The following is a 10,229-nucleotide window of genomic DNA, read 5'->3' on the forward strand; positions in this document are numbered from 1 at the left end:
ACTCCAGATTTATCAGTGTGGTGCACGATAGCTGTCCCTGTAGATCTCCCAAAATACCCAGTTTTTTTTCTCACCTCGTGCAGGTTTGCTCACCTGAAAGGCATAGTTCTGTTCTCAAGACATGAGGGTGTGTGTGTGTGTGTGTGTGTGCGTGTGTGCGTGTGTGTGTGTTAGGGGAGAAGACTGAGAAGGGGACGTGAATTGCTCTGGGATCCTCAGCCGCCCAGGGCAGGACCTAGGCACTTTTGGGCAGGACCCGCAGGCCCTGAGAACCTTTGTAAACATAGGTCACATCCATCTCTCAAGCATTGGGGTCTGGATCCCCAACTCCCTCCAGGCCTGACCTCCGTATTTGAACTGTGGTGGGAAGAGATGGAAGGGTGGAGGCTGAGGAGAGGGGACAGCGGCCTTGTTCCCGTGTGTGCCTGAGGGTGTTGGGCCTTCTAGTAATGGTAGCAGTCATGCCACTGAGCGCTTACTGCATGCCAGCTACGATTCTTAGCCCTTCACACGGTAGTTATCCTCTTGCTGGACTTTCTCAGTATCTCTACAGGGCTGTATTCTCCTTTTGGAGATGAGGAAATCTAGTCCCAGAGAGGTACAGTGACTTGTCCAAGGTCACACAGCTAGTAAGTGTCAGAGGTGGATCAACTGGGGCTCAGAGTACAGGGGGCAAGGAGGGGGCAGAGGCTGGGAGACAAGCTGCTATTATCACAACAGTCACTATGCTTATAACTAGTAGTTTACATGTTCCGAGCTGTTACTAGGTGCCAGACACAGTGATAAGAGCTTTACATGTAGTAACTCCTTTAAGTATCATGATAGATCTATTGTTAACTCCATTGCACGGATGAAAAACTGAAGCCCAGAGAGTATAAATCCTGCCAAAGATTCCACAGCTAGGAAGTGGATGGGGAGAGGATGCAGACTGGGAGAAAGGAGTGGAGGACAAGGTGCGGAGTCAAAGGGAGGATGGAGACAGGGCTTTGGAGAGGCTCCACGCTGGGAGAGGTGTGGCTGGTGCCTGCATCTGGGTAAACAGGGTTAAGGCCATGGGAAGTGGCCAGGCCTGAATCATCATGCCCCCACCTTTTGGCCCCATGGGGGTGACTAGGCTGAATCCTTGGCCGGCTTTGGTGCCCCCTGCCCTGTTGCCTAAACATGGGCACAGTGACCAGAGGGCGGGCATGTGTGGTGAGCTGAGGGCCCTAGGGGGTGTGGGCAGACACAGAGCTTGCCTGTGGCCATAGCTGTGGGGTGGCCATGGGGGCTGAGTCACAGAGCAAACATTCAGAGCCCATAGACACAAGAATGTCTGTCCAGCTCCCACCCAGGCCCCCTCCTCTGTGGCCACGGTGCTGACCTCTTTCTCTCAATTCTGCTGATGGGCGTGTCCAGAGGTGGCTGGGGGCAGTGTGCTAGCAGGATTTAGTAACCCTGACTCCCAGGGAGTCCAACTTCGCCCCAGATGCTCTGTCTGAAGTTGGCTTCCCACTCAGTAGCTCAGCTAGGCAGGCAGGCATAGGAAAGAGCACTGGCTTGGGACACCTGAGTCCTCCTCCAGCTTTTGTCCAGGGTGAGTAGCTCTCTGTTTCTCAGTTTCTTTGTCTGTAAAATGGGCCTGGCAGTAGCTAGCCTGCTGCCTCACTGCAGGCTGATTTGGAGAGCACATGGGATCATTCAGGGAAAGAAAGTCAGAAAATGCAAATGTGTCTATAAATTTGGGAAATCTTCTTAGTAATTACAAAATGATTCTGGCTACCCCTTCCCCTACTTGTGAGAGTCAGGGGAAAAACCCTCTCCTTCCCAGGAGCTCTTTGGTAACCTTGAGCCGAGCCTGGGAATGGAGCTGGATTTTGCTTCTTTGTGCCCAGATCAATGGGCAGCGTCTTTCCTTCCTTTTGCCCTTAAAACCCTGAAGGATGGTGCTGCCCTAGGCTCTGGATGCCTGCCCCTGGTTCCCTGCTCTCTTTCTGAGGTAGAATTACTCTTTCCATACATCCTCACGCTCTCTTGTCCTGAACCATATTGTCTGGAGCCTGTGTACACTCGTTTTGAACTAATTTTATACTAATCATTTTGCATGTAGAGATAGTCTTCTTACACAGAAAGGACAGTGACAGTGTCATATACCTTTCCACTGGCCACACCTCAAGGTCCTGGCCCCGTGCTAGGCTCCCGTGGGTACCCACTGCATTTTTGCCAGACCATCTGGATTGAATTCCCTAGTGCAATCCTTATATGTTGCCACCCTAATCCCCCGGCTTCCTAGGACTCACGTGTCACAGCTTCTGTGGGGACATCGAGGTCAGTGCTGTCCAAGGCCTGGGGGGCCCCAGGGCCATTGCCTTGGAGCATGGGGGGTGCCACTTCCTCCAGGGAGCCCTCCTCTAGCGCTGCCTCCGTAGGGTGAGTGGATCTTGTTCCTACCTCCAGCCCAGGCAGGAGGGATGGGGTCTGGGCTAGGGAAAAAGCAGACGACCAAGGTGTATTTTTCTGGTGCCCTCCCGCTTGTCCAGCCCTGGTTCCTTTCCCGCAGCCCGGAATGCCATGAGCCCTCACTCTTGGCATCTTTACTCTATCTGGCAACAGTGCCAGACTCCAAATAGAAAACTCCCAAACCACAACGCATGAGCAAGCAAGGGTGTGTGAATGTGTGCATGTGTGTGCCTATGCACATATGTGCACGCATGTGTGTGCGGTGTCAGGGAAGTGGGGAGAAGAGGCAGAAATACAGAGCAGGAGAGAACAGACAGGTGATCGGCGATGGAGAGGTAGGGACAGGCATCAAGAGTGACAGGGAGAGAGGAAGAATCCAAGGGATAATGAAAGGTAGAAACAAAGAGATAGAGTATCAGAAGGCGAGAGATTGGGCATGGAAGGAGAAAGCCCCAGAAACCCAGTGACAGACAGCCTGGGACAGGAGGAGACTCAGCAATAGAGTAAAAGTCAGAGATGAAGCGAGAGATACAGACAGGGTCAGAGACAGAGGCGAAGGAGAAGGGAGCGTGATACAGGCGGAGGAGCGAGAGGGAGACAGACAGCGAGAAACTGGGTCAGAGAGAGGATGATAGCAAGAGAAAGAGACAGAGAAAACCTGGCGTGAGGAGAAGGACGGGCCTAAGGTGGAGGGGCTATGAGCGGACGAGAGACAGAGAGACGGCCTGAGAGGCCTGGGAAGAGGCGGACCGGACCGCAGCCACATGTAATTACAGTGACTGGCCCAGCCCTCTGTGCGTGCTGGGGTGGACGGAAGGAAGGAACGGAGCCACCCTCAAACCCACAGCTCCTGAGGCAGCAGGACTCGGGGGCCCCTAGGCCCAGGGGAAGAAGGTTAGGGGGATGGGAGATAGAGGATGAAAATGTAAAGGGGTGCCAGCTCCCGCACCCTCAGTCACTGGGTACGGGGAGGCCTGAGGTGGGGCAGGGAGCAGGAGGGTGAAGAGAGGGGTCACAGGGCCAGACTGGGCAATTATGGGTGCATCCTGAGCCTCTCGTCAGACCCCAGGTTGTGCAGTCAGAATAAGAGGGGCCTTAAGAGGCCGCCTTCCACATGCCATATTGGGAGTATGGGAGACACAGAAACAAGAGACTCGGGGACACAGAGACCAAAAGGGTACAAGGAGGAGAGTGACACAGGGAGACCATGAAAGACGAAGAGAAAGGGCAGGGAAACCCAGAGCGTAAAAGATCCACAGCTACGCGAATGCGCCACACAGAGACCGAGAGGGAGACATACCCACAGGGACCGAGGGATCGGGAGACAAAGGCTAGCTCTGGAACTAGAAACAAATCAACCACGGAGAACAGAGGGGCTTATATTTGGGGGTCCTTCTCTGAGCTGTCTCCAAATGAGGTGGGGGTGGGGGGAGAAGGGAGATAATTACAGGGATCAATTCAGGCTGGGCACACAGGCCTGGAGGATGCGGGCGTCCTGAAGGGAGGAGATGATCCAGGGGCTCAGCTGCCTCCCTGGGCCCTGGGCAGCTTTGTTCCAAAGATCCTAGTCTCCCATGGCCAGGGGGACAGAGGGCCCAGAGGCCCAAGGTGAGTAGCTTGGAGAACAGCAGGCCCCAGCAGACGTGCTCATGCCTGCCCAGGGAAACCACAGGCTCTGCCTGGAGACAAGAGCTGGGGCTGGGAGACGGGAGGGGCTGGGGCTACTATGACTCTTGGAGGACACCGGAGTTACGTGCTGAGAAGCCTTCATGGTGCCCTCGGCTGCTCCAAGGAGGCAGGGAGGGGTTCCCTCTTGCCCCATCCACTCTTTGGGCCTGCTGAGAGCTCCCATCACCACCTGGGTTACGGAGAGCAAAGTCAAATGTCTTTTGGAAGATCATGAGGCTGGGACCAGGTGGAGCAGGTGAGTGAAGATGACACCATGGAGGGGCGATGCTGCCTGCTAGATGGCACCTCGCCTAACCCTGAGCCCTGTCTGCAGCAGCTCAGACAAGACTCTCACGGCTAAGACCCCAGGCTGTACATAAAGTGGGAGGCTCAGGGCTTGGGTCCTAATTCCCTGGAAGGGAGGGGCCCTGCTCAGCTCCAGTCTCTGGCCCGGAGGCATCCTCCCATGGCCCTGAACCAGGACTGCTGACTCTCCCGTGTGGTGTAGTGAAAAGAGCCTGTATGAGGAGCTGTAAGATCCAAGCCCTGGTTTTCACCAGTTACCAGCTTGGGCAAGTTACCAGGACTTGGGTTATCTTGTATGTAAATGGTGGGGCGGACGGGGTCCTGATGCTTATCCCTCAGGGTTTTAGAGAATGGATGAAATATTTAGCAGTGTCCTGGCCTGAAGGGCCATTTATGAACCCTGCTGTCCACCCACCCACCTACCTGTCCTCCCTTCTTCCTTCCTTCCTTCCTTCCTTCCTTCCTTCCTTCCTTCCTTCCTTCCTTCCTTCCTCCTTCCTTCTTTTCCTTCCTCCCTCTCTTCCCTCCCTCCCTTCCTTCTTGTGCATTTTGGTTTAACGTTTATTAAGCAGCTACAATGCACCTACAATAAGTCAAGCACTGGGTAGACCAAATGAGAAAGACAGGTAATTGCCTCAAGAGTTCTCTGTCATGGCGGGGGAGCAGTCACACACACCAAAGGGCAAGAGTGACAGTAGGGACAGCTCTAAGAATCGTGGAAGCACAGAAGATAGGCATTTATCGTGTGTGTGTGTGTGTGTGTGTGTGTGTGTGTGTCTAGAAGCCTTCCTGGAGAAGACAATGCCCATACTGGGTCTTGTATAATCAATCGGTCAGCAAAGAAGGGGGAAAGACCATTTTAAGAAGAGCAGCAGAAACCAAGACCCCAGCGTCATCAGCTGCAGTGTGAATAAGGGAAATGATAGCCGTGTCGTGGCGCTGAGGCCAGAACACCTAGAACGATAGCTGGGGCCTGGTGGGCCCTGTGGTCACTTCATAGGCTTCCTTCTGAGGTCATGGGGCACACAGGGGTGACCCCATCAGTCCTAAAGTAGAAGGAGCCAGATTGTAGCTCTCTGGGCCCCGAAGGTTGAAGAGGGAAAAAGGCAAGAAAGAGGGTTAGGGAGACTGGCCTCCATCTCGGCTCTCCTCTCCCAGAGTCACCACTCCCTAGGCAGTCTCTCTTAATAGTCACCTAGAGGGCTGGTGACCTCAAATCTGGTGAGAACAGGTGATTACAGACAGCACAGACTAAGTCTCGAAGAGGCTTGTACTGCAGGAAACCTGCCATGCTAGGGTGGAAAGGAAACCAGGAAAGAGAACTCAGACCAGTCATCTTTATCTGGAAACACAGAGGGCCAGCTCTCCTGGGGTCAGGAGGGGCAGCAGACAGGACCCAGCAGCCACCCGAGGGAGCAATGCTGAGGGCAGGAGAGGAAACTCTGCCGAGTGCCAGAGACCTGGAAGCAGAATGAGAAGAAATGAGAAGCAGGAGGAAGACCTGATCTGTGAACGAGATGCTGCCCAGAGGTCCCTGGTGCCGAGATGCTGGACCAAGAAACAGCTCTCGCCAGGAACACATGGAACAAAAAGCCAGAGAAGAGGCAGAGCCCAAGTGCTCAACCATCGAGAGATCAAAAGAGCCCAGTTTTCTTTCTCGTGAACACGAGACTCTGCTGTCCATCCACCAAGGGGAGAACAACTCTGAGGAAAAATGCCCGGAGGATATCCAAGAGGGTAGAAATGTGGACGGGCTGGAGGGAAAGGCGGCCAGTGAAGGCCAAGGGCCGCTGTGTGTATGTGCAACTTGTATTCTACATAAAGGCACCTCCCAAGGGGTCAGAGGTGGGGCTGGCGACCCTGGTTGTGTTCCCGTCCTCCTGGAGGTGCCATCTTCTCAGCCAGCTGCACACCGGCTTCATCTGACCAGAGGGCCACCTGTATCTAATGCGCATAGGGGGCCATACATGTTGGGGGTGTCTCTGAGCAGAAGCCCCAGCCCTGCACCTCTCTCAAAGGGTCCCTCCCCACCTACAAAGGAGGAAATACAGAAAGGCGACAGCCCCTTTGCCTCGACATACTTTTATCTCTAACACAAGATAAAGTTCTGAGTTCAATGCCCTGAGTTCTGGAAAGACACCTCTGGAAGGGAGTGGAAATTCATGTTTAAATTCAACAGCCCAAGAGGGAAGGCTGAGACTCACAACCTGAGCAAGTACTCTATGGGCTCCCTCTGCCTGCTGGCCACCAGACGGAGGGGTACTCCTAGACCTAGAAGGAGCGGGGAGACCGCCCCCAGATGGGATGGGTCCACTACAAGCCTGGAAAGTGCCCACAGGGCCCTTGGTCTGGAGCGCCAGTGCCTGGTCCCTTACATCCAACCATCTCGACTGACTTCGTGGACACTGGGTCTAGGCTTCTCCCTTGGAGCCCTGACCATCTCTGGAAGGAGAGGACCAGGATCTGATCTGCTCAGAGAGTGGTGACTGGAACTCCATACTCTCCCCTTGGCCTAATAGTCATGGCCTCAGTCTATATCTTCAACCTAATCAATGACAGGGATTCTGTGTTCCTGGCAGACTGAGCTCTCAATGGCCCCAGGCCACCACTGGGCCTTCTGACCAATCCACCCGTGCTTATGTTGCTCCTCTTGACCAGAAGGTTCTACCATCCCTTCTCCCACTCCCCAAATCCAACCCATCCTTCACGACACAGCTCAGGCTTCACCTCTTCCTCTAGACAGCCTTCCCTGACCCCTAAGCCAATAATAGTCCCTCTTCTGAGTGGCCCACTTACTGAGAGATTAGCACACGGCATGCCCTGTTGCTAATTAGAATTTGGTAGTGAAGTCCTGGCTCCTCGTCCAGACTGCGGCCTCCCCAGCTCAGTCCCTTGGGGCGGCGTCAGTGCTCATCTCTGCACCGTAGTGGGTACTCAGCAAATGTCTGCTGATGAGGACTGAGCTCTGGAGTTTGGAATGTCCCAAGTCAGGGAAGGAGAGGACGAAGATTAGGGTTGGCACCCACCTCTAAACCCCAAGAAGGCGAGAACGTGGACTTGCTTGATACAGGCTTGTGCCACATTGGTCACAGTCCCGGGCCACCAGGCTGAGCACTGGAGAGCCTGAGCTGGCCAGTTAGGCTGGGTCGGGTTGGTTTTATTTTAGGGCTGAAGGCTCCAACTCCCCAGGAAATTCAATTTAGACCAAGAAAAATGTGACGCAGTGCTGGGCAGAAATCTGCGGTGGATTAGGGAGCCAGGCTTCAGGTCCCTCTGAGTGGGTGGGGAGAGAACACTGCGGGTGCCAAGGGTGTGGGGGCTTGGCCACCTGCCTCAACCAGAGCTGCCTCGAGTCCCCTTCACCCCATCTTCATCTTAAGTGGAGGAAGGAGGAGTTGACTTGTTCCCTGGCTTGTTCCCTGGCCCTACCAGCAGGGCCCCCAGGGGCAGCGCGGTGGCCTTGCTGTTCTGTCAGCGCTCAGCAGGGAGCGTGGGGGATTCTGGTCTCAGATTCAGGCGTCTGTGGGGTTTTGGCTGGGTCTCCTGCGGTTTGGGCTTCCTGGGAAGCAGCCTCATTCTCCCAAGGCGGCAGAGCCAGGCCTCCTCCTGTTATGAAAGCCACATTGTCTGGCCCAGGCTGGGGAGGGGGCTCTCTGGGGGGGCTTCAAGTTACAGCCCAGGGCTCAACCCTCCCACTGGCCCACCTAGCTCTCGTCCCCTGCACATTTAGCCCCTTCTCTCCCTGTGAGGGCTGAGAATGGGTTGCATAGGGGAGAGGATCTTGGAAAGAGGCAGTGGAGCAGAGAGCAGAGAAAATGGATAAGCGGAGGAAGAAAGCAGGGAAATGGGAGGGTGAGAAACAGAGGAGGGGTGAGAGGGGAGAATGTACCACGATGAGGAGAAAGAGCCTTCCTAGCCCCCTGCCTCTAGGTCTCTCTAGATTGAAGGAGCCCAGTTTCTGAAGGAGCTTATCCCCCAGAAGGCCCTGCTCCAGGCACCCACAGAGAGGAGAGAATCTGAGGGTTAGCAGGGATGTGCAGCGACACATCAGTGTCACCTATGTGCTGGCCCTTGGCCAGGCATCTCCCACTCGTCTTCACTCTGCTGGAGGCCACCTGCCACCTCTACAACCCTGGGCATCCAGGGTGCCAGTGTCCTCACCAGGTAGACCTGGGTTGCTGAGATAGGCCTCTCCAAACAGGCAGACAAGCCCATAAGGGCGGATGTGGAGACCTAGGCCAGAGAGAGGAAGGAACTCATCCAAAGCCATGCAGCGAGTTAGTGTCAGAGGCCTAGGACCAGACCTTCATTACTCAGACGCTCAAAGAGGGGACAAAGAGAGAGTCAGGGTGGGTGAGAGGAAGCTGAAAAAATTAGATTCACCTGGAGCTGGGATTAAAGTCATGAAATCTGGGCCTATAGTTCTGCACCTCACTCCCCGGCCCTTGAACAAACCCCAGAAGTTCCCAACTTGTCTCTGACTCTGTGTTCCATTGTGAGCCTCCACTCACATCTACACAGTGAGGGGGACTGAGAACCACAGCCTGCAGGACTCCCACCCTCAAGGGATCACAAACACTCCCAAAGTAGGGAAGCTCCCTCAAGAATCCTGGAGACGTTACAGACCCCATAAGTTGGGGGAAAGATGGGAGGGGAGGAAGGGGAGAGGGAGAGGGAGAGGGAGAGAGGGAGAGAGAGAGAGAGAGAAAAAGAGAGAGAGAGAAAAAGAGAGAGAGAGCGCGCGAGAGAGAGCAGTGGAGACTGGCCAGGCCCGGGTGGGGAGGAAGGGGAGCAAGTGGACATGGCAAGGAGGGGAGGGGCCGGGTCCTGTGGCTGCTTTAAGCGTACAAAAGTTTTCGGGAAGCGCTGGGCTCTGGTTGGGTTGGGGGAAGGGAAGGATAGACTCAGACAACCCTAAACCCCTCCCGAGGCCCCCATAAATATTTACACACTGGGCAGAAACAGTTGGGACACGAATCCCAGACGGACAGACAGATACTGTGGGGGGTGTGTGTGTGTGTGTGTGTGTGTGTGTGTGTGTGTGTGTGTGTGTCTGGTGTTGGGAGTTGAGGGGAGTTGAAGCCAACTTGGCGCAGCAGGCTGCCTGCGTTAGGGCCCTGCCCCCATCACCCCAGTCCTGGGTTCTCCTTGGTCCGGATCCGCGATAGTCAGACCCCTCGCACCACCTCCACTTAAGTTCCCCGAAAACATTTCCTAGAGTCTTAGGGAGGAAAGGGGAGAATTAACACCCCTCTGCCCCCAAGCCACCTACCGTGCTCTCTACTCCCGGTCCTACCTGGGCCCGGTGCTGTGCTGGGGGCTTCATGGGACGCGTCGCAGTGAGGGGGGCTCTGGCCACTCACCTGGGACATCGGCTCAGAACCTGAAGAAAACAGGGCTCAGCTGGCGGGGCTGACCTCTCCACCCCGCCCCACCCCGCGCGTGCGGGAAATGGGGGACTGGCAGGGGGTGATCCAGCCGCAGGCGCGCTCCTCCTTCGGTTCTAGAGCGGCCACCGACTAACTTACTCGTGCAAGCTGTGCGCTCCTCTCTCACACCGCCGGGATCACCGCGCGGGGCTTGCCATGCGCGCCAGGCCAGGGCGCCCCCGCGGAGGGGCCACGCGGCTCCCTGGTGCCCGCCCCGCACCCCCTCCCCTCTCACACGCTCAATTCTCCCATTTCAGCGCCAGCTCACGCCGCGCGCCCCCTTCCTTCTTCCTTTTCTCCCTCCAGCCCCCTCGCTCCTCCCCTGCTCGCCTCTCCCTTCCCCTCTTCTCTGACCCACCCCCTCTCCTCCCCCTCCTCGCCTTCTCC

At 55.7% G+C, this 10,229-nt stretch overlaps 1 protein-coding gene across 1 annotated transcript in view; it reads right to left on the bottom strand.

Annotated features, from left to right (window-relative positions):
• Window positions 1-10,229, bottom strand: part of MDFI (MyoD family inhibitor) — a 16,063-nt gene that overhangs the window by 4,401 nt on the left and 1,433 nt on the right. Inside the window, exons 2-3 of the mRNA XM_025042862.1 lie at window positions 9,710-9,796; window positions 2,280-2,462 (exon numbers count right to left, since the gene is read on the bottom strand). Of these exons, the coding sequence (XP_024898630.1) occupies window positions 2,280-2,462; window positions 9,710-9,785 (259 nt within the window). The 5' untranslated portion in view covers window positions 9,786-9,796. The remainder of the gene's footprint in view (window positions 1-2,279; window positions 2,463-9,709; window positions 9,797-10,229) is intronic.

Source organism: Pteropus alecto, unplaced genomic scaffold, assembly GCF_000325575.1.
Source record: "Pteropus alecto unplaced genomic scaffold, ASM32557v1 scaffold7, whole genome shotgun sequence".
In the NCBI taxonomy this organism is placed as follows: Eukaryota; Metazoa; Chordata; class Mammalia; order Chiroptera; family Pteropodidae; genus Pteropus; species Pteropus alecto.